The sequence below is a fragment of the Musca domestica genome, unplaced genomic scaffold (assembly GCF_030504385.1).
Source record: "Musca domestica strain aabys unplaced genomic scaffold, Musca_domestica.polishedcontigs.V.1.1 190, whole genome shotgun sequence".
Classification (NCBI taxonomy): Eukaryota; Metazoa; Arthropoda; class Insecta; order Diptera; family Muscidae; genus Musca; species Musca domestica.
The window spans coordinates 754,516-778,821 of NW_026712246.1; the positions used below are offsets into that span (position 1 = coordinate 754,516).

At 34.0% G+C, this 24,306-nt stretch overlaps 3 protein-coding genes across 4 annotated transcripts in view; 2 read left to right on the forward strand and 1 right to left on the reverse strand.

The window, feature by feature from the left end:
* The first annotated feature begins 1,133 nt into the window (after positions 1–1,133).
* Positions 1,134–2,686, forward strand: LOC131802069 (very-long-chain (3R)-3-hydroxyacyl-CoA dehydratase hpo-8-like). The gene has a single exon (XM_059121419.1). It carries the CDS (start codon positions 1,284–1,286, stop codon positions 2,016–2,018), a length of 735 nt encoding a protein of 244 aa, XP_058977402.1. The 5' UTR covers positions 1,134–1,283; the 3' UTR covers positions 2,019–2,686.
* A 167-nt stretch (positions 2,687–2,853) lies between these two features.
* Positions 2,854–7,064, reverse strand: LOC131802070 (cysteine desulfurase, mitochondrial-like). The gene is made up of 6 exons (XM_059121420.1): positions 6,750–7,064; positions 6,537–6,628; positions 6,266–6,477; positions 5,427–5,635; positions 4,769–5,360; positions 2,854–3,300 (listed from the first exon to the last, which is right to left on the reverse strand). Exons 1-6 carry the CDS (start codon positions 6,874–6,876, stop codon positions 3,147–3,149), a joined length of 1,386 nt encoding a protein of 461 aa, XP_058977403.1. The 5' UTR covers positions 6,877–7,064; the 3' UTR covers positions 2,854–3,146.
* Positions 7,065–8,453: 1,389 nt separating this feature from the next.
* LOC101889880 (piezo-type mechanosensitive ion channel component) overlaps positions 8,454–24,306 on the forward strand; it is a 187,452-nt gene continuing 171,599 nt past the window's right edge. For both annotated transcript variants that reach the window (XM_059121421.1, XM_059121422.1), the window contains exons 1-2: positions 8,454–8,683; positions 10,832–11,345. The gene's annotated coding sequence lies outside the window, so the exon portion shown is untranslated. The remainder of the gene's footprint in view (positions 8,684–10,831; positions 11,346–24,306) is intronic.

Below are 24,306 nucleotides of genomic sequence, written 5' to 3' on the forward strand. Positions count from 1 at the left end.
CTATCTTCGTTGCTTTAAGTGAAAGAATAGCTCAGTTCTCGAATATTTTACTCGAATAATGTTCCCTAACAATTGTTGCCAAATATATAATACCTCTGCAATTCTCTCGCTTTGTAGAAGTCAAATTAAAAAAGGCACAAAGAAATATAAGCTAATACAGATCAAAGCTTGAATCGTGACTTCAGCGTTTCGTTCAGACAAAAAGGGCAATAGTGTTGTATTTTTACACGATTTAAGCTTTGATCTGTTTTGCTCATGGTAGAATTAAGATGGTAAAGCCGTGCAATCATATGTTTACATTTTTTTTAATTATTCCTTGACAACGTCTCATTATCAAAATGTATATTCATAAATCCATTGTATACACACAAATCAGAGATGCGAACCTGCTTTCTTTGCCGTGTAATTTGACAAAATAAATTACAGAAAATGCAGAGCTGGGAATGTTTATTTTATTTGACGCATCCAATTTCGTTGAGAAAATTAGTTAATTTTAATTTTCGTAAAAAAATCCAAATATTTTTTGTTAACAAAATATGTGAATTTTCCTTACCAAATTTAACCACATTGAAAAAATGTTTAATTTTTTTGGCACATAATGGATTTGTGAAGAAGCAATTTGACAATGATATGTTGTCATTGTGGATTGTGCTCCAAAACCTCGAAACTAGTTCTAATTTGTGCTATTATTGCGATGTCATAAAAAAAATGTTAAAGTTTTAGCTTCTTGCAGCTTAATAGAGCAATGATTGCACAGTTTTACAATTATAATTCTAGCAGGCATATAACATCCAAATTGAGGGTTGTATTTTACCTACTTTTTTTGGTGAATCTAATCTAAAGAACTCATTTGATTCATTTTAAAACATCTTCAGTTTGGTCCATAATTTAAATCGCCTTACAGGCAAAAAAAATCCCTGCAAATTATTGTATTTTAGTATAAAACTGCGTGGTCTGTTCAGAAAAATTATCGCGCTTGCGACATAGTACAGCTTTGGCCAAATATGTTTTTAACTTTCCTACAACTCTTTAAATTCCAATCGTAAAATTTCCCCAATATGTAAATTCCCAGCTCTGGCATCGCCGGTAACAAATAAAAGCCAATCTCTTAATCCAAAGTCGATCTATGAATCCCTTACTGTTGTGCAAGAAGAAGCAGCCAGGCAGAGAGAAAGTGCCATAAACCCTTTAGCCCCGTATCGAAATCAATCTATAACATATAGCCACTGATCACAACAAGCATTAGTTTAGTCTCTATCGGCAGAAGTAAAGATAAAGTCATCATGGCAGCACCTAAATCCGGAAAAGCAGCTTCAGCGGCCAAAGAACAAAGCGGAGCAGTGAAGGGGTATCTATTTATTTACAATGCGGCACAGGTGGTTGGCTGGAGTTATATACTGTATCAATTGGTCAATTACTATTTGCTCCAAGGTCCGGAATTCAGAAATAGCATTACATTGTGGGACTATACCCGTGTGTCTGTGATCATTTTCCAAAATGCTGCTTTTGTGGAAATTTTAAATGCTGCCTTTGGTTTGGTGAAATCGAACCCCGTCCTAACGCTGTTCCAGGTATTCAGTCGTATGATGGTTGTTGTTGGTGTTGTTATGGCCACGCCTACTGCTAAGGTATCACCTGGCCTGCCCATTGCCCTGTTTGCATGGTCCGTTACGGAGATAATCAGATACGGCTACTATGCTCTGAATATTGTCAAGTTTGTGCCGCACATTTTGGTATTCCTGCGCTACACCACCTTCATTGCCCTCTATCCTATTGGTGTGACTGGTGAGTTGTTGTGTTTCTGGTGGGCTCAAAGTTATGCCAAATCGAATACCGTGTGGTCCATTGAAATGCCAAATATTTACAATATGACATTCTCCTACTTTGCCCTGTTGTGGATTGTGATGTTGGGCTACATTCCTCTGTTCCCACAACTCTATTTGCATATGTTTGCCCAACGCCGTAAGATGCTCGGAGGAGGTGATAGTAAAAAAGCTGCTGCCAAAAAGACACACTAAATTGAGTGCATTTTTCCATATTTGAAAAAAAAATTTACGGGAATAGAGGTTGTCGAAATTTGAATGAGAGTTAAGCTAGCTAGCCGTGACATCGTGACACACATACATACATGTTGAAAAAAATATAATTTCAAAACCTGTTTAACAACAACTGATCATCAACCTTCATAAATGGAAATTGACCTTTGAATTTGCGAAATGCATTTGAATGAATAGACAAAAAGAGGTGATATTCGACTTCTTGTAGTTCACTTTCACGCACACACATATTGGCGCACACATTCGTTTCATTTTGTGTCTTCATAATTATACAATGGAAAAAGTAAATTATTGAAATTTCGTTAGTCGATCAAACGAAGAGAGGGTCATTTTCGTTGCTTAAATGGTATACCTTACTAGCCACTTTTGTTTTGTTGTGTGTCTTAATTTGAATTTAGTAAATATTTTGCCTCTCTTATCCATATGTATTAGCTACATATTTATGTATATAAAGACGATCTTTTAACCTGTAACATTTCCATTTAGGCTTGTCATTATTTTTGTATTGTTTTAAGATACATAAGTTAAGAAATATTTAATGGTACAACGGACATTATTGTATAAAATAAACGAAACATTTTCACATATCCAAAATGAAAATGAAAGCCAAAAAAATGCCCAATTGTTTCAATTAGCTTATCTTGTTTGGGGGTATTTAGTAGGTGTAAATTATTAGATAAGATTTTTTTTATTGCCCCCCATCATGGATTGGGTGGACTCGTGGCCGTTCATTTTGTTTAGCACATTTTAAAATGAAGAATCAAACAATTTGCCAATAAAAATAAATTAAATACAATTTTTATATTGTCTTGAATCTCGTTTTTTATTGCATATACAATATATATTCTGTGCTTAAAAGATATTTTTAAATTACAATAAGGGGGAGAATAAAGATAACTAATAAAATAATAAATTTGAAAGAAAACAAGTGTATGAGCCTTTCAAAGGCAAACGGATAATAGGTATTTCTAAAGTCTACAAAATGGTGTTACTATTTATCGTTATTTTAGTTTATACAAAGCAGTCATTTCGTATATAACAACAATCATCCCAAAGATAATTTTCTTCATGATGGCATGGAAAGGTAAATTAATGCTGTGACCATTGGATATTTTTCAAATCAATACCCTCTTGTACCATTTCCCACAGCGGAGACATTTCACGCAATCTTTCGACATGTTGTATGCACTTGTCTGCAGTATAGTCGACCTCTTCAATGGTTGTAAAGCGGCCAATGCCAAATCTGAAAATAAAAATGATAAATAATTTTTAGTTAAAAAAGGTTTAAATGAGGCCCGGTTGGGGAAAGGATGGGAATGGCAAGGTCCCTCTAAAAACAGATGTTTTTCTGAAATATGCAGACATGAAAAACAATTAAAGTTTCTTCAACGACATAGCCACCCGCGAGGAAAATTAAATCCAAAAACGTTTTTGTTATGAAATTTAAATTAACTTTTTTTTTTCCTTTTTGAAAGCTTTCTTTTGAAATTTTTAGGGAACAAGAATTGAGCGTCAGTAGCTCCTTTACTAGCCACAAATATATTGCACTTGCAAGTGCCCAATACTTCGGCAGCGAAAAGTCGACCTTAAAATTATAGATTCGTTTCAACCGTTGGTATTAAGTCTTTTTTGCATCACCCAATTCAGTACTTTTTGTACAATTATAGAACCCATTTCCAAACATCCCTCCAAATCTCAGAAACTAATAATTATCGAAATATTAAAGTTCAGATTTGTATCTCTATCCCTTGAACGAAGACCAAATGTAGCACCATTTGGTACTTTTTGTACAAATATACAATTATAGTACACATTTCCATAACCACCTCCATATCTCAATTCTAAATACCTACAGAGACCTAAATATTAAATTTGGGGGTTTCTGCTCTTTTCCTCCACCCAATACCAAATTAAATATCATTTCGTACTTTTAGTACAAATATAGTATCCATCTCCAAAGCCACCTCCAAATCTGAACCTCAGAAACCAATAGTTATCGAAATATCGAATTTCAGAATTGTATCTCTATCCCTTCACCCAATAATAGATTAAGTAATAGTCAGTACTTTTCGCACAATAACAGTACTCCTATCCGAAACTACCTCCATTTGTCAGTCTACGTAAGAACAGAGACCCTAATAATAAATTACAGATTTCAAGCACCCAATACCAAATATAGTACTATTTGGTACTTTTAGTGCACTTGTAGTACACGTTTCAAAAAACCACCTCTTTATTACAAACCTATCACCAAAAGGGACCCCAATACAAAATTTTAAATTACAGCTTCATCCGTTCATCCGTTCACCCTAAACCAAAACCAAAATATGTACCATTTAGTACAGTTCGCACATTTAGTACAATTTCCATTTCCAAAATCACCTTAATATATCATACGAAATATCAAGTCTACATAGTATCAAAGATACCATTAGTACAATTTTAGTACGTTTAGTTCAATTTAAATAAGTTTCGTACCCTTTTAGTTCGAATTTACACAAAATCTTCGGTACATCTATCCTGCACCCCATCAGTCATTATCATTCCAAATTTCATTCCAAATTTTAGTTCGTTTCGTACCCTTTTAATACGAATTTCCGAAATTCGTATTCGTAATAACACGCCTACGCACCAAGACTGACTCTTGTGCAAAATTTTAAGATTCTAGCCTCAGCCGTTTAATCTGGCCCTTGATTCTCATTCAAACTTACCTTATTGAACTGTGTGCCAAATCTTCCTCGGTACCAATAGCGCGCAAAACATAAGACGGTTCCAATGAGGCTGAGGTACATGCTGAACCCGACGATAAAGCTACATCCTTTAAAGCCATCAACAGTGATTCACCTTCCACATAGGCAAACGAGAGATTTAGACAACCATTATAGGTTTGTTCGGGATCTCCATTGCGGATAACATGTGGCAATGCTGTTGTTATACGGTCCAACAGACGTTTCGATAGGAAATTTATCCATTTCGTATCGTATTCCATTTCTTTTTGTGCCAATTCAGCGGCTGCACCCAAACCCACGACCAATGGGGCCGGAACGGTACCACTACGTAGACCTCTTTCTTGGCCACCACCACTTTGAATGGGTTCCAAACGTACACGTGGCCGTCTGCGTACATACAAAGCCCCAACGCCCTTGGGACCATAGATCTTATGGCCGGAAATTGACATTAAATCAATGTTCATGGAATTGACATCGAGTGGTATTTTACCCACCGCCTGGGCGGCATCGGTGTGGAAGAAGACTTTCTTGGAACGGCACAGAGCTCCAATATCAGAAATGGGTTGTTTTACACCTGAAGGGGAAAAGCATATTAATAAATTACTTAATTTCAAAAAAGGTAGTGTCAGGCGAATTTTACCAATTTCATTATTGACTGTCATTATGGATACTAATGAGGTGTCAGGTGTAATTGCTTCCTCCAGTTGTTTCATGTCGATAATACCATTGGCTTGAACAGGCAAATATGTTACACGAAAGCCTTCGTTCTCCAGGGCACGGCAGGAATCCAAAACGCATTTGTGTTCGGTCTGTGTAGTGATGACATGTTTTTTCTTGGAACCATAAAATCTAAAAAAAAAAAAAATAAAAAAAAAAAAACGACGTAAGGTTGGGCTTTATCATGTGAAAACTAGCCTTTTGACCCAAACGAATATCTTCAAAATCTCTAGAATTCTAAAGTTCCGGGCTAAATTCATATTGAATATTTTTGTCGAGTAGTTAATCTATCCACAAAGAATTCGAAATATCAAATTATAGCTGACATGGCTAAAATTTGGGTAAGAAACAGATAATTTAGTTAGAAATTAGGTCAGATGTCCTGAAAATATCGAAATTCTGGAGAAGCTGTAAAAGGGGGATTATGCCTATAAAATTTTAAAGCTCCATCTTCTATAGATTGAGTTTCTACCTTGGTTTCAACAGACGGACGTACAATGCTATACCAAGATCTAGACCTATATTGAATAGTTTGATGAGAACTGGTTAACAATTCGGATCGAAATCTTCGAAATACTGAAATTCATGAGGTACCGTCCGTTACATGGGATATGTACCTAAACGGGACTAATATACACCGCTTTCAATAACAAACATCCCTGTAGTGACATCAATGCAGACAGAGAACCTTTTTCGTCAGAAAATGTAACAGACTATACCTCTATCGAGATGTACATCTTCTTCTTCTTCTTTTGCCTTTACCTTGCTACACCTTTAACAGCAATGTTATTCGATTCTGTGGCACCAGATGTGAAAATGATTTCCTTGGGCTCAGCACCGATGATGGCAGCAACCTGTTCACGTGCCTTTTCGACAGCCTGTTCTGTTTCCCAGCCATAAGCATGGGTGCGAGAATGTGGATTACCATAATAGTTGGTCAAATAAGGTAACATAGCATCCAGAACACGAAAATCCTAAAAGAAAATTAACAACTCGTAACAATAACGTACTTTTGTCATATTTCAATGCTCACCAAAGGTGTTGTGGCCTGGGCATCCAAATACAGTGGGCGACCCTCTACATTGTCTGATTTGATATTGAGCTTAATGCGTTTCTGTCGAAATTCTGCAAAGGGAAGATGAAACAACAATGTTTACATAACCTCAACAAAGGGAGATAATAACAAGGATATTTAAGGCAAATAATAATGCATTTTGCCTTTTTTAACATTATTTTCAAAACATACGTTCGGAAGAAGAAACGGCTGCCTCGCTTTGCTGTCCTACTGTGGCCGACTGACTGATACACGCAACCCATTGTCTGTTGAGACCAATTGCGGCTTTAACAGCCTTTGGATTTATTAAACGTAACATTTCCGTAAATTTACTATTGCAATAAGTTTAGATTAGCTTTATATTTCCAATATTGATTTATTCGCTTCCAATATTGAACAATTTCACAACAATCCACACAACCCAACGAATCCTCTTTCCTTTGACAATCTCTAGAATCACTTGAAAACAAGAGATGGCAAATAATCGATGGATAATTTATAAGGGAATATCGATTGATAGTTTTTATATCGATATTATCTGACGATATTGCCGACTATCGGACAATACTTCTCAGAGAGTTGTTTCCATTCACAAGCAAGAGGCAACACGCTGAAAACCAACAATGTATAGAAAGTGGGAAGAGGCAACGTGCCGCAACAGCTGTTGAGAATCTCCTGAAAACTAGTGTTGTGTGATTTACGAACAAACTAGTTCGATTGAACGATTATTGAAAAGAGTGTGTTTCTGTCAATCTAAAGGGTGCTTTTTGAGAATTATAGGAATATTAAAAAAAAATAGAAAAAGGCAATAAATCTTTATTTGAAATGATAGTACGTTCCATATAATTTAATATGTTGACGGCGCCTTAAATGGTCCATCCGCTTAGTCCAATTTCGACATGACCTTTGACATGTGAAATAAAGGCTCTGGAACAAATCAAATATAAAAGTAGCCAAGGTAGATCAAACAGGTAACCGCATCGGCGAATTGCTAAAACAAAGCAACTTTTGTGGTCCCCTCAAATGTCAAAATTGGCATCTAAGGCGAAAAACATAGATTCGCCATGACATTTAAAGGTTGCGGCAAATTTGTTTCAACCAATCAGAAACGAGGTGTTTGTTTACATTTTATTTTGTGTGCCTCTCGTCGTAAACGAACGTCGCAATAAAAGTTTTTATTGTAAAACAAATAAGAGTAAAATAAGTATTAATTGTAGTATTGCGATATTTTTTAAACCAAGAAATTTATAATGACTATATTTTACTGGTTTAAACCGAAAGTTTTCCGGAACTGAAAATGGCAAGAGTCGAATTCTTGCACTACTCCCCGTGATGTGCTTTGAGAATCTTAGATGTTGAGGCTAACTTAATTCTTAAATCTGCACTCCATTCTAATCTCCTTCCTTTATTTTCTTTTATTTTTTTACTGGTTTCACTCTAAAATTGCTCTTAAATTATTTGAAATATTATAAAAAGGTACTTTTAGGGAAGACAACATAAACAAATTTGTTGTTGCATTCATTTAGGGCGAATTCATCATTACAACAATTTGTTTTGACATTTAATGGTGCCGTCAGCTGGGCTGATGCGATTACCTAGTACATCTACCTTGAAAGTAGCGTTACTTCATTAAAATGAAGAAGAAGAAGGAAAACTATCTCGTCAATGCCGCTATCATAACTTCTAACGCCGTTAAGAATAATATTACAAACACTTTGTAAACACCCTGTTAAACTTGGACAACAATAAAATTGTTGCTCTTACGAAGCGGGAATCAAAACAAAAACCAAAATTTTGAGAGAAAACATTTTGCGAATGAGAGAGAATGAAAGAAAACAATACTACTCTGCTTCGTTGCCAACCTGGCTGGCGTTGCCATTGTTTACAACAACGACTGTTTTCGTCTTTTTTACTCAGAATACGGACGAAATTTAAAGCGGGTGGTTGTGTAAACGGACGTCGTCATCTGTCGCCGTTGTTGTTCTCGAATTAGTGAATTGTGAAAAAATAGCAATTTGCTTGCTTGTGCTGTATCTCTGAAATAAAAAGTGAAAAATAAATTATATTTTTATACATAAAAGAAGTAAAAAAAGAGGAAAAAATGAATAGAAAAAGTGATTGAATTTGTAAGAAAGAAAAAATTGTATTTGTTTTGCTTAAAAGTTATGCAAAATCAAAAGAATTAAAGGAAATCAAATGGAAAATTATTAGTGGAAAATTCAATAAAAGTATCTGTTGGCTTATTCAGTGGTGTGCGTGCGTGTGTGCGGCTGCTTTGCTTCTTGTTTTCTTTTTTTTTTTGGCTGCGAAGGAATATTAAATAAAACAACAACAATAGTTTGCATGAAAGCAAAACCAAAGACTGAAAATATATGAAAGTGCAATGTTTTATATTGCCGTTTGGGGTTCAGAGCGTTTTTTGGCTGTTAAATTATTATTATTTAGAAAAAGCATAAGATAAGAAATCGTAGGAGTAGAATTTCTTCATTCCCTTCAAGTGAAATAATTTAAAGTTATAGTACTCAATTGTTGGGTTTGGTTACACTTTTTGACTCTTCCACCCACGCTTTCACGCCTTTTGCGAAAGAATGTGCCTGAGAATGTTGAGAAAACAAAACATGAAGAAAAAAAAAAAAACAAATATAAATGCCTACATCTGTCATCCGCCGTCGTCGTCATTGTTGTTATTGTTGGTTTGTGATAACTAAGTCCCCGGCATATACAAACAAACTCTCTCTTGACTTACATATTTCTCGTTGAGTTGTTGTTGTTGCTGATGAGTGTAGTTAACGGTGATGATGATGTTGCATTCATTATTTATTTGTTTTGAATAGGCAAAGGAATTCATTCTTGTTTTAATACAAACATCTGCGGTTTTGAATTGACTAATTTTACAATATTGCAGATGGGGAGGAATTATTTCTGGTATATCAAAAAGTAGAAGACATGTTCTTTGATAAATTTTTTGATGGGGAATTGAAACGTAGGAGACCAATTTGCCTTCCTCGCAGGCGAGAAGTGAACGTAGGTATTTGTGATAAATTATTTTTTGAAATTATTTCGCTTTAATTGTATTTTCTAGACAGATGCGAGGATGTGTGTGCATTCCTGACAGAAAAAAAAAATTGCCAAACATTTATAATGGCAAAAACTGCAAAAAAATAGTTCTATTTCTGGCCAAGCTGTCGCACAGAAATATAGTGGATTTGGAGAAGTTTTGTGTATTGAAATATTACTTAAAACTTAAATGCGGATAAAATGAATAGACTTGGTACTGCCTGAGAGGTAGCTTTACCTGTAAAATCCTTACTTCAAGGCAGAAATAATCTAGAAAGTCCTGACTTCAACTATATTTTAAGTCCTTATTTCTGATAAGAGGCTTACTTTCCGAGATTGTGGACTTAAGACTCGCCAACAAAATTTGCATTTACAAAGTAGTAATTTTTGGATTTGGCATCTGATCGGATGCTCCAAACATATGTGCAGATTACAATACCCAAAATATATTACTGAAGGTGTCTGGCATTCTCAGAAAATTTGACGCCAACCCAAAAAATTTGCATTTCCAAATCATAATTGCTAAAAATTGGGCGAGAGGCATTTTTAATGATTTTTGTCAAAGTGGTGACGCATTGAGGAACATCTGGCTGTACCTGGGCATTGACCTTAGACTAATTTCGTTCCGTATTCTCGGCCAATAAATACAAAATTAAAATCGATTCTTGTTGGCAAGCCAATGTGGAATTGTGATATCTAATACCTCGGTCTAGAAGCATTTTTGATCCTCTTTCCGAAATTGCATTTCAAATTTATTTTTAAAAATTATTTTTTATGCGATTGGGAAATTATTATTGAAAAAATGTAGGAGAGTAATCTAGAAGCATATTTGAAGACCACTACAAAAATGCAGAGTTAATAGACGTTCGCCTATTCGTTTCTGGTTACCGGGCCCGGGTACGTCGAGCCATTTTAGAACAAGGGACCTCTATAAGAAATTCATGTGGTTTTAGGGAATTTAGGAATTGACAACAGGCAATCTTAATTATCTGAAATTTGCGGTGATTTTAGAGATTTATGATAGTCCGAGGATAGATTTTTTTTGCCCTTAAAAATGATATTTCTGTCTACGCCCCAGGGCTACATAACCAACATGTTTTTTGCCCAAATTTATTACTCAAAATAAGCTGCAACTGATTACAATTGCCAACAGATTAAAAATGAATTAAGAAAATAAAAATTAAAACAAATTAAAATGTCAACCTTCCCTCTTTTAGTTCCCAACAGTTTTGCTGCAAAAGCCCACAACAGAACAGAGAACTTTTAAAGTCTCACATTTGCAAAGAGAGCCGGCTGCAGCCAGCTATAGCAGCAGGATTTCCTGTGCTGCATCCGACTGACGTCGTAACCTACATCAAAGAACATCAAAAAAATTTAAAAAATTGCAAAAAAAAAAAAAAAAAAATCCGCCCACCCAAAATCCGTGTGTGTTTACATCACCGTTAATTTTTATACGAATTTGGTTTTCGAGATCGTGTTTTGTTTGAGTTCCTTTTTTTTATCTTGAAAATAAAAATACAACTTCTTACATCCATCCATCCATTACAATTTATGTTTATACATACGTAAATGTGAAAACATCAGCAATAAAAGTGTTACAGAAAATAATCTCTAGAGTGCAATAAAAACAACAACAACAACAGCCAGCAACCCCTTGTAAGGGTTAAATCAAAAGGAACGAATTTGTGGTGTATCAACCAGGTTGTTTTGGAGCAAAGTGGAATAATAAAGGTTAGTAAATTTTTATTATATTTATTTTATTTGTTTATTTATTGATATTATTATAGTGAATATATAATATTAATATGGGAGAAATCAAAGCATAGGCTGCATAGACCATTAGTTTATGCATTTTATAATAGTTTTGGTACTAAATTATATGAACAATTATATTATTGTCACCAAAATCACCAAGGTTATAGGATTAAAGTAATACACTTTTTTATTCAAATTATTTTATCTACAAATACCATAAAATATTAATAATTTCGTATTTTGAAAAACAATAAATTGAAACACTTGTCCTCCTTAGAACCCCTAAAGAATATTGAAAACTTGTTTATTGTTGCTTGAGCCTCCTATTGCATTGGAGCCTTTTACAGTTTTTGAAAAAATAATCTTCCTGGTTTTTGTTCTTTTTTTGGATATTCTTAAAATCTATAAAAAAAACGCGTTTATTATCCTACTGGGGACCTCCAAACAATCTTAAATATGATTTACGTTGATAGTCCTCCTTGAAGCCTCGAAAAAATCAGTAAAAATCCAAATTTGATGTATTGCTTGGAGTCTCCTAAACTTCTTCAAAATTCTACGTTATTTTGTCCTTTCTGTGGCCTCCTGTGAATGTTCGAAAGATCCTACTTTATTGCCCTCTTTCTATATTAGGCCGCTTTAAGGCCATCAAAATTTTTTTAAAACATTCTCAATATGTCTACCTTTTGTACCCTATACGTTGATATACAAGCTTTAAAAAGTCGTAATTTAATATAATTTGTAGGACCTCCTTAAATCTTAAAAAATTAAAGTTTATTTTCCTATGTGGTGTTCATTGAAAATATTGAAAAAATCCTTAACGTTTGTCCTATTTTACGATACATATCCTCTTTGAAGCCCTCCGAAAATATTAAAAAAAATTTGTTCTTTTAGAGGCCTCCTAAAAATATTTAAAAAAAAATATTTTTCATATTTGCGATACATTAAAAACATTTAAAAATTCCTAGATTTGTGTCGTCTTTGAGGCTTCCTAAATATTAAAGAAATTCTTTGGTGTCACTTGCAAATATCGGAAAAAAATTCACATTTATTGTCATCTAAAAATATTGATTTTATTCCTCTTTGTGATCTGCTCAAAAATCCACTTCTATTGTCCTATATAGGGTCTAATAAAGTCCATAAAAATTAAAGCGCTCTTTGGGGACTCATAAAAATCCTTAAAATTTTCCTCTAAATGCTCCTTTTTTTAAACAATTTTTAACCAATCTTCTTTATTTGCCCTCGAAGATTGTCCTCTTTGATGTCCTCTAAAAATCCTTAATAAATCCTCGATGTTTGTCCCCTGGGTTCACCCGAAGAATCTTCTAAAAATCCTTTAAAAGTCCTCGATATTTGTTCCACTTGATGCCTCCTAAAAATATTGAAAAAATTGTAGACGTTTTTCCTCTAAAGGGCCTCTTAAAAAATTTAGAATCAAACCTTGATATATGTGATCTTTTAGGCCTCCTAAGAATATTGATCAAATCCTTTATATGCCTTCTATTTGGGGTCTTCTAAAAATATTCGAAAATCGTTGATCTTTGTCCTCTTAAGACCTCATAATATAATACGAAAAAAATTTTGAAGGCATCTTAAAAATCCGTAAACCATCCCCCATGTTTGGCCATTTGGGAATAACTAAAATATTGAAAATTCTCGAAATAAGTCCTATTTGAAGCATCCAAAAAATCTTTGACATTTGCTGCTTTGGATCCTCTCTAAAAATATTGAAAAACCTTTACATTGTTGTCCTGTTTGGATTTTTTTTTTAGAAATTTAAAAAAATTCCGTAATTGTGACCTTTTTAGCGATTTTTAAAAATATTGATATAGACCCGACATATACTAAAAAAATTCGTGGAAATTTGTTACCTTCGGTTCTTTTATAAAAATATTGGAAAAATCCACTATGTAGCCATAAGAGATTGTTGAAAAACCCGTCCTCTTTGGGCCTCCCTTTTTTAATTGTCAATATTTGTCCTCTTTGGATTTTCCTATTATTTTTCTCTGTAAGAAACCCAAATATTTTTCCTTTTTGTAAATAATAAATAAATATTGCAAAGTTGTCCATATTTTTCTTCTTTGGGCCCTCCTAAAAATGTTGGACAAATTCTCGATAATTGTCCTTCTTTTGGTCTCCTAAATATATTGTTTGTGCAATATCGAAATATCCTCGATATTTACCTTCTTTGGGAGCTCCGGAAAATGTTAAAAAAATCACTAGGAGGCTTACCTTTTAAAAGGCCACCTTAAAACATCCTCGATATCGGTCTTTTTTGGGGCCACTAACAATAAAAAAAAAAATAGAATTTATCCATTTTGCTGTCCACTAAAAATATTGGAAAAAAATCCTCGATATTTGTCCTCTTTGGGTACTTGAAAATATTGAACAATTTTGAATACTTGTCCTCTTTCAGCCCTGTCAATAATTTCGGAAAAAAATCCTAGATATTTGTGCTCTCTGGGGCCTCCATAAAATATTTAATAAACTTTTCGATTTTTCCCCTTTTTTAGGTCACCTAAAAATATGGAAATATCCCGAATATTTGTAATTTTTGGGTCTCCTAAAAATCTATAATAAAAATCCACGTATTTTGTTTTTAGCCTTTAAACCTGTCTATGGAGACTTCCTCTGATTCGCTTTGATTCGTCTATATATGTTTCCTCTCGGCTTGTCTATGGAGGTTCCCTTCAATTCGTCTATAGAGACTCCCTTCGATTCGTCTATAGACGAATCCTCTATGGAGACTCCCCTCAAATATGCATTGAAAAAGTTGTGAAATAAATTTTCAACTAAATTTAAAACAAATAATGGAAATCGAAACCTGTTTCCATTGATAAACCACAACGCTTTATTCTTTCTTCCTTCCCTCATTCATTCATTCATTCAATACAATATGATGCACTTTCGACCTTGTAATCAATTTTCATTGTTGTTTCTCCCACACTTGACATACATGCAAACACATTCAGACCGTGCATATGGTGCAGCAACCAACAACAAGACCTTGCCCTTTCAAACCTTTGTAAAATCGCACACACACATCCAAGCGGCCAAACTAAGTCAGGCCAAACACAAACAAGTTCGATGGATATAACAGCAGGACCATTGTGTTCAATAAACTTTAAGGCAAACATGCTGAACCGAATAAAAAAAAATGATGACAACAATAACAAAAAGCAAATTTTGAACAAAACCGAAAAGAACTGAAAGGATTTTGTGAAATTTTCCAAAAAAAAAGCAGAAAACACGGTGTGCCTTTTTCAATGGCCAAACAAAGGAATTGTCATCCTTAACCCAAAAAAATGTATGCACATGTGTGTAAAAACCCACAAAATAAGGCAGCAGATAGTAAAGAGAACACCAAAAAGATATGAAAAATCAAAGCCAAAGAAGCAATCGCCTGAATTAAATACGTTTTACAAACTACCCAAAATATGGCAACAGATGCAGTGACATGCAAAGCAAGGTTCAAGGCCTGCAAACGTTGATAAAAAATATTATTGATAATAAATAAAATTGTAGGTATGGGGGAAAGCAAATATTGGGAATCTAAAGAGGATTTTGAAATGAAAAATTGGTGCAATTTTTCAATTTTAAAATTCGAGCGTTCCAAAAATCTATATAAATATCTTAATTATTTGCTCACTTTGAAGCATCCAAAAAATATGGAAAAAATCTCCAAAATTCACGATATAAGGCCTCTAAAGATTATTCCTTTGAGGAATCAGAAAAATATGGAAATAATTTCCCCAAAAATACAAAAATTCACGATTTAAGGCCTCTAAAGATTATTCCTTTGAGGCCTCCTAATAATGTCTAGAAATTTGTCCTCTTTTAGGTCTTTTTAAAATATTGAATAATCCAGGCAATTAGTCCTCTTTTAAGGCTTTAAAAATATGGCAGAAAATTCTCGGTTTTTATTGTCTATCTTTACAAAATCAACGTCTTATCTTTTAAAAATCCACGAAGACTGTCCTCTTTGGGGCATCCTAAAATCTATATAAAATCCACGATGACTGTCTTTCCAAAAATCTATAAAAACCCAATTATTTGCTCACATTGAGGAATCCGAAAAATATGGAAATAATCTCCCCAAAAATATAAAAATTCTCGATTTTAGGCGTCTAAAGATTATACCTTTGAGGCCTCCTAAAAATGTTTCCTCTTTTAGGTCTCTATAAAATATTGAATAATCCATAGAATTAGTCCTCTTTTAAGGCTTTGAAAATATGGCAGAAAATCCTTGGTATTTCTTGTCTATCTTTACAAAATCAACGTTTATCTTTGAAAAATCCACGAAGACTGACCTCTTTGCGGTATCTTAAAATCGTTATAAAATCCGCGATGACTGTCTATCCACAAATCTATAAAAAAAACCCAATTATTTGCTCACATTGAGGAATCCGAAAAATATGGAAATAATCTCCCCAAAAATATAAAAAATTCTCGATTTTAGGTCTCTAAAGAAGATTGTTCCTTTTAGGCCTACTAATAATGTCTAGAAATTTGTCCTCTTTTTTGTCTTTTTAAAATATTGAATAATCCAGAGAATTAGTCCTCTTTTAAGGCTTTGAAAATATGGCAGAAAATCCTCGGTATTTCTTGTCTATCATTACAAAATCAACGTTTATCTTTGAAAAATCCACGAAGACTGACCTCTTTGGGGCATCTTAAAATGTTTATAAAAGCCACGATTATTGTCCTTGATATTGTCTTCTTTAGGGCATTTAAAAAAATGAAAGACTGTCCTCTTTGGCGCTCTCTAAAAATGTTGGAAAATCTTCGATTTGTCCTATTTAAGTCCTCGTAAAATTAAAAAAAAACTTCTTAAGTGTTTAAACATTTTCGATATTTGTATTATTTGGGGCCTCTAAAAAATCCTCGTTAATTGTCCTCTTGGACCTCCTAAACATGTGAAAATCCTCTATATTTTTGTCCTCATAAAAAATCTTTACAAAATCCACAAAAATGTTCTTCTTAGGGGCTTTTCAAAAAATATTGAAAAGTCCGCAAAATTGGCCTCTTTGAGACCCTTTACATTTTTTTGAAAAATCCACGAAGATTGTCTTCTTAGGGGTCTCCTTAAAATATATAAAACCCCCCAAAAAAGGTTTTTGGGGCCTCCAAAAAACAGTAAAAATCGTATTTCGTACCTTCAAAAATTCTTTAAAAAATCCAACTCCTTGGAGTCTATTTTCTAAATCCAAGTTTACTGTCAGCCTGAAACATGAAAAATAAATAAATTTTAGTATCTACTTGGAGTTTTCTAAAAATCCTTTAAAATCCATTTTAACGGGCTTTTTCGGAGCCTCTTAAAATCTTTAAAAACCACATAATTTGTCCTCTTTAAGACCTCCTGAAAATATTAAGAAATCCTCGATTATTGTCCCCTTTGAAGCCTTTTTAAAATATGGAACAATTATCGATATCAGGTCTGCCATCAGAAAATTCTCTATACTTGCCTTTGTGGAGCATCCTAAAAATATGAAAAAATCCTGATTGATTGTCCTCTTTTGAGCCTTCTAAAAATTTAAAAAAAATCAACATTTATTGTTTTATTTAGGATATTCTAAAATTATCGGAAAAATCCTTGATATTTGTTTTTTTTTTTTTTGGGGCCTCCTAAAACCATAATCATTGTCCTCAATATTTGTTCTCTTTAGGGCATCCTAAATTTTTTATTAAATTCCTTGAAGATTGTTCTCTTGGGTCTTCTAAAAAATATTTGAAAAATCCTAGATATTTGTGATGTTTGGGATCTCCTAAAAATCCTGAAATAAAAAAAAAACGAGACCTCATAAATATATTTATCCTTCTTGAGACCTCATAAAAATCTTTAAAAATTCGAGTTTATTATCTTTTTCAGGGCTTACTAAAATATGAAGAAAATCGCCGTTATAAGTTCTCTCTGGGGAATCCTCAAAAAAAAAGAAAAAAATTAAAAAATCCTTGATAATTGTCAAGGCATCCTCGATATTTTATTCTTTGGGGGTTCTGTTTTTTTTAAGTCTCCTATGGAATATATCAAAATGTTTATCCTCTTTGAGTCCTCTTAAAATATAAAGAAAATCTTCGATATTTGACCTGGGGCATCCTAAAAAATATTAAAAAAATCCAAATTGGTTGTCCACGGATTGTCCTCTTTAGGGATTTTCAAAAACTTAAAAAAACTCTTTGCGGTCCCCTAAAGATATTAAAAATTGCATTTTTGTCGTTCTGTTAAAAATCTTTAAAAACCATCGTTAATTTGCCTCTTTGAGGCCAGACAAAAATCTTCAATAAACCAAAAAAAAAAAATAAAATAAATAAATAAATAAATAAAAAAATGTTGAAAAATCCTTTTTGGGCATCCTAAAAATCTTTAAAAATTCACACTTATTGTCCCCTTGATGATGGGCCCTCCAAAAATTCTTTAAAAAATCCTGCTAAAATCTTTAAAAAACTATGAGATTGTTTATTGAAGCTTAATTCTTTTAGAACCTGTTAAAAATCTTTCAAATGTCTATGGTCGTTGTTCTCTTTGGTGCCCTCTAAAAATCTTAAAAATGTCCAGAGCCGTAGTTCTCTTTTGTGCCTTCTAAGAATCTTTCAGAAAAAAACATTGTACTCTTTGGGTCCGCCGAAAAAATCTTTAAAAAAATTTGGGTTTATTGTGCTTTTTTGGACCAACTAAAGATCTTTCGAAAATCCACGTTTACCGTCTTGGAATTTTAAAATCATAAAAGAGGTCGGTTATTGCTTGGTTTACTGGGGCATTCTAACATTCTCCTGGATTTTTTGTCCTTTTAGGGCCTTCTAAAATCTTTTAAAATCCACTTTCACTGTCAACTTCGGTTCATCCTAAAAATCTTTAAAGCCCAAAGATTATTGTTTCCTAAAAATTGTTAGAAAATTAATGTTCCTTTTTTTGAGCCACTCAAAATCTTTAACAAACCAAGTATTTGACTTCTTCCAAACCTACTAAAAACGGGAAAAATATTTTTTTTGGCATTTTGCGTGCCTTGTAAAAATCTTTGAAAAAATTCTCAATAAAGTCTCTTTTAAAAATCCTGTCTGATTGACTTCGTTTGTGCCACCTGAAAGTATTAAAAATTCCACGCTTCTTAAGGATCTCTTAAACATCTTCAAAAAATCCAGGTTATGTGTTCTTTTGACGCCTCAAAAATTCATGAGAGGTAAATTTACCTCCTTGGGCCTATTGAAACGCTTAAAAAACTCCACGTTTGATAACCTCCTTGGAGCTCCAAAAAATTGGTTGGTTAGTCCTTTTGTTGTCTCTAAAAAATCTTAAAAAATGCACTATTATTGCCCCTCTGGGGTCTACTAAATCTTCACTAACAAATATTTTCCTTATTTCCCTCTCTCTCAAATTCGATTAGTTTTTTGCTGTTCCAAAGTTAATAATTTACATATGACTAATATCCACCGAACTGTCTAAAATATTGAAAATAACATATTATTTTAGATTATTTATAACATTTTTCAAATTTCAAGACAATTCTCATAAAATGTGATGCGTTGTTGTGGTTCTGCTGCTGCTGCTGTTGGGTCATAAAAATATCAACAAGTTTGAACGAAGAAATTACGTACAGAACACACTTAGATCATCACTGGTAGCAGTGTAGACACACACACACACTCACACACCCAAACTGATTTTCAAACGAACCGGCCAGTTTTTGGTCTTAAAAAAAAAACTGATACAACACTTCTCAAAACCAGAAGACAAAGAAAAAGATGAAACAAAAAAGAATTAGAAAGAGGTTAGCAGATGATTTTGAAACAAAAACAAGTTTTCAACATTTTTTTTTCTTGTTGGAGCCCTTAAACCAAACATTTTATTTACCTGTTCTTTTTACAAAAAAAAAATGTGGTACAAACTAAAATAAGGCTAAAACTGTAAAGACCTTTGTTGTGGTGCCTTCACTTGAAAAGGCTTAAAACAAAGAAGTTCTGTATTCAGTTTTGTTGATAGTCAAAACTTCGATAGAAACCACATTTTAATTTAAAACTTGTAATAAGGGTAGTCAAAATATTCTGTGTTTTGGGAATGTGTGTTTGATTTAGGAACAAATCAGAACGGGACTGCTACATGAGCTTATGTCAAAAATATGCCTTCCAAATTTTTTTTGACATCCTAAAATGATCTAAAAATACTCGTTCTTGGTCCCTTTTGTGTCTCCTAAAACTAAAAAAAATTCAGTTTATTGGCCACTTAAGGGTCTCTTAAAATCGTTGCAAGATCAACGTTTGTTTGCATCTTTGGCGATCTATCCTTGGTAACTTCAGGTTTCTTAAAATCGATCAGGCTTTTTGAGGTATCCAAAATATAGCGGAAAATACACATTGTCTATAATTTTACTAGCCTTTGTGACTCTTAATAAATACTGCCTATTCCTTTTGGGGCCTCTATAATCTATAAAAACTCCACATTGATTGACCTCCAAAAATCATTGAAAAAATCTTCTTTGATTTTACCTTTTACAGGCCACCTGAAAAAATATTTAAAAAATCCTCTATTTATGTCGCCTTTAAGGTTTGCAAAAATGTTGAAAATTCATTGATGCTCGTTCTATTTGGGGCAACTAAAAATATTGAACAAATTTTTGACGAGGTCCAAAAATATTTAAAAATCCTCAATATGTCTTAAGGAAATATTAAAAAAGTTAAATATTAAAAAAGTTTTTGATTTGATGGACATTTGTCCTCTATGGGGTCTTCTAAAAATATTAGAAAGTCTCGATATGCTACTTCTTTGGGGCTTCCGAAAAATGTTAAAACAATCATAAATATTTATCCTCTATTGGGCCTCCTAAAATCTTGTTTTATCTCTTTGGGGCTCTCAGAAAAGTATTTAAAAATTCCTCTTTAATAGAAATTTTTTGGCCACCAAAAATATTTCAAAACCCATGTCGTTTCGTCCCTTTGCGGTCTACTAAAATTCTTGAAAGTCCACTTTGATTAGCCTTTTTGTGCCCAATAATTAATGAATAAAAAATCCTCTATTTTATGAAAAGTAACCTCTTGCTTCTGCTTTTGGGAACCTTCAAAAAATCTTTAAAAATTCCAGGTTTAAGAACCTCTTCAGGACATCCAAAAAACCTTAAAAATTCAAGTTTTTAAACTTCTTTGGGCCTTCAAAAAATCCACGTTTATGAATCTCTTTGGAACTTCCATTTTTTGAACCTGTTTGGGACCTCCAAAAAATCTTTAGAAAAAATCCACGTTTTTGAATATCTTTGGGACCTCCAAAAATCTACGTTTGTCCTTTTTGCGACCTCTAAAAAAATCCTTAAAACACGTTTATGATCCTCTTTGCGACATAAATTTTGGAGGTCGCAAAGGGGTTCATAATAGTATTTTTAAAGACTATATAGAGAGTCTTTAAAAATACTATTATGAACCCCTTTGCGACCTCCAAAATTTATCTAGAAAATCCACGTTTATGAACCTCTGAGGACCTCCGAAAAACATTAACAAATCCACGTTTAGGAACCTCGGTTGGAACCTCCAAAAAATCTTTAAAAAATCCACATTTTGGAATCTCTTTGGTACCTTCAAAAAATTTTTAAAAAAGGCACGTTTTGGAACCACCAAAAAATCTTTGAAAAATGCTGGTTTTGGAAACTTTAAAAAATATTTCAAAAATTTCTGTTTTTGAAAAAAACACTTCGAGGCATCCAAAATTAAAAAAAAAATAAAATTAAAAATTCACGTTTTTGAAACTCTTAGGGACCTCCAAAAATCTTTAAAAAAATCAATTTTTTAGCCTCTTTGGGACCTCCAACATATCTTTAAAAAGTCCACGTTTTATAACTTCTTTATGAACTCTAAATTTTTTTAAAAAATCCACGTTTTGGAACTTTTTTGGGTCCTTCAAAAAATCCACGTTTTTAAAACTCTTTCTGACTTTCAAAATAGTTTAAAAAAATCCATGTTTTTAAACCTCTGTGGAATTCCAAAAATCCACGTTTATGAACTTCTTTGGGACCTCCAAAAATACTTTTAAAAATCCACATTTATGAATCCTTTTGGGACCTCTTTGGAGATTTTTAAAATATTTAAATAAAATAAGCCTTTCAGAGGCTTCCAAATAATCTTAACCTCCTAAAATATCCACAAAATCCAAGGTAACTTAAATATCGGTCTTCCTTTAAAAGCCCATGCCGATTAACCTTTTTGGAACCTCCTCAAAATTGAAAGAAATTCACTTAATAAGGTTCAAAAAATGTTTTAAGTATTTACTTTTAATGGATCCTTTGGGAACTTCTCTTCTATAGATACAAATATTTCTTGAACTCTTCTAAAAAAACTGATTAACACCCTAATACCTCCGGAGAGTATTCGGGACTCATTGTTTAATATAGCCCTCAAAAGCTACCATTTAACCAACGTTTATGGCATACAATTACCATCAAATGATGCAGCTCTACCAGGGCTAAGATCCAACCTTAAATCGTTTAAACAAATTTTATCTAATCACATACCTACTATTTTCTGTTCGCATCTGTTTCTTCTTCTTGCGCTAGAAAAGTCAACAGATTTGCGAGCCGAATCAACAAAAATTGAGCCCAAATCAAAGTGTACTTTGGTTCACAAATCTCCGAGTAAACAAAAGATGACAACAAAACCGAAAGAGAAACCAGAAGAACAAAATGACGATATCAGCCGTTAGGCTGGCTGTCAAGACCCCAGGCACATCAAACAATAATAACAACAACAAGAGCCCCCATTAACAGCATCGTCGTCGTCATCATCATCAGCTAGCGATTATCATCACCCGGCCAGGCAGCCAACATCATTGGTAACGTCATCACACGACACCACACACTGAACCAACTCGGTGGCAGACAGTCGTCCAACACACACACACACTCACACACGAATATTCAACTAATCATGCCTGGCATTATTTCCTTCTCTTCTTTGGTGGCGTTGTTCTCAATAAATTTATCGTTGCTAATGAAAAAAATGAAATGAAAAAATGGTTCAGTGTCGAAATAAAACTTAAAATGAAATGCATATGGGGTACCAGACCAAACTCATGCACACACACACTCACACAATGAAAACACCCAACCATCGGCGTGTGTGTTGACTTTCTTTTTTTTTTCTTCTTCTTTTCATTCTTGTATACATTATCCCTCATTTTCTTTATCAAATTCATCATAATGATGTTTGTTCAAGAGTCCATTTTCTTTTATTTTTTTTGTTTTGTTTCGATTTTGTTTTTATCGCCTGATTCTTTGCCACAAACACACACGACCACCGAGCCCAACCCAAAACAACCGAATCATTCATTCATACATCCAGCCTGGTATTGTTGTTATTGTCTGCAACCATTGTTTGGGGTTCTATTCTTACGAAGAAAAAAAGAAAACAAAATGTTAATGAAGGTAAAGTACAGGGTGAAGGCTTAAATCCGATGTAGAGTACAGTGGGACAAAAAAGTATTGATTTAAGGATTACTTTTAAAACGTCCGATTCTGCAGTTCTTCTGAGGTAGAAGACCCACTAAAGGGTTTTATAGATAAAAGAAACACTCGACAGGTTTTCTATGGATATAATACCCTCTCAAAGCTTTCTATGGACTGAAGACCCTCTTCAGATCTACCATTGATAGAAGACCCTCGACTGGCCTTCTATGGATAGAAGCACCTCGACTGGTTTTCTATAGATAGAAGAACGTATGGTCTTCTATAGATGGATAGAAAACCCCCGATAGGTCTTCTATTGAAAGGGGACACCCCACAGATCCTTCATTGAAGGAAGACCCTCGACTGGTATTCTATGGATATGAGACGCCCGACCGGTCTTCTTTGGATATGAGACCCTCAACTGGTCTTCTATAAATTGAAGACCTCGGCAGATGTTCTATGTGTAGAAGACCCTTGACAGATCTTCTTCAGTCGATAGATCTTCTATGAAAAGAAGACACTTGACTGGTCTTATATGGAAAGAAGACCCTCGACAGATCTTCTATTGATAGAAAACCCTCGTCTGGTCTTTTATGGATAGAAGACCCTCGACTGATCGTTTATGGATAGAAGACCCTCGACTGGCCTTCTATGGATAGAAGACCCTCGACTAATCTTCTATGGATGGAAGACCCTCGATGGTTTTTTATGGATGGAATACCCTCGACCGGTCTCCTATGGATAAAAGCCCCTTGAATGGTCCTCTATGGATAAAAGGCCACCAAATGGTCCTTCAGGGATATAAGACACTCGACAAGTCTTCTGTGGACAAAATACCCTCGACAGGTCTTCTATTGATGGAAGATCCGTCTACAGGTCTTCTGTGGATCTGCTTCTGACTGTCTTCTATAGATCGAAGATCTCCTTCTGGAGCTCTTCTATGGAAAGAAGACCTTCTGAAGCTCTTCTATGGAAAGAAGACCTTCTGAAGCTCTTCTATGGAAAGAAGACCTTCTGAAGCTCTTCTATGGAAAGAAGACCTTCTGAAGCTCTTCTATGGAAAGAAGACCTTCTGCAGCTCTTCTATGGGTAGAAGACCTTCTGAAGCTCTTCTATGGAAAGAAGACCTTCTGAAGCTCTTCTATGGAAAGAAGACCTTCTGAAGCTCTTCTATGGAAGAAGACCTTCTGCAGCTCTTCTATGGGTAGAAGACCTTCTGAAGCTCTTCTATGGAAAGAAGACCTTCTGAAGCTCTTCTATGGAAAGAAGACCTTCTGAAGCTCTTCTATGGAAAGAAGACCTTCTGAAGCTCTTCTATGGAAAGAAGACCTTCTGAAGCTCTTCTATGGAAAGAAGACCTTCTGAAGCTCTTCTATGGAAAGAAGACCTTCTGAAGCTCTTCTATTGAAGGAAGACCTTCTGAAGCTCTTCTATGGCTAGAAGACCTGCTGAAGCTCTTCTATAGACCGAAGACCTTCTGAAGCTCTTCTATGACAAGAAGACCTTTTGCAGCTCTTCTA

Excerpts from the sequence above, each read along its gene's own strand:
- LOC131802069 (XM_059121419.1), top strand. The coding sequence starts at position 1,284 with ATGGCAGCACCTAAATCCGGAAAAGCAGCTTCAGCGGCCAAAGAACAA.
- LOC131802070 (XM_059121420.1), bottom strand. The coding sequence starts at position 6,876 with ATGTTACGTTTAATAAATCCAAAGGCTGTTAAAGCCGCAATTGGTCTC. Across the intron at positions 6,629-6,749 it reads AGCCGTTTCTTCTTCCGAAC|AATTTCGACAGAAACGCATT; the intron begins GTATGTTTTGAA and ends TTCCCTTTGCAG. Across the intron at positions 5,636-6,265 it reads GCTGTTAAAGGTGTAGCAAG|ATTTTATGGTTCCAAGAAAA; the intron begins GTAAAGGCAAAA and ends TTTTTTTTTTAG.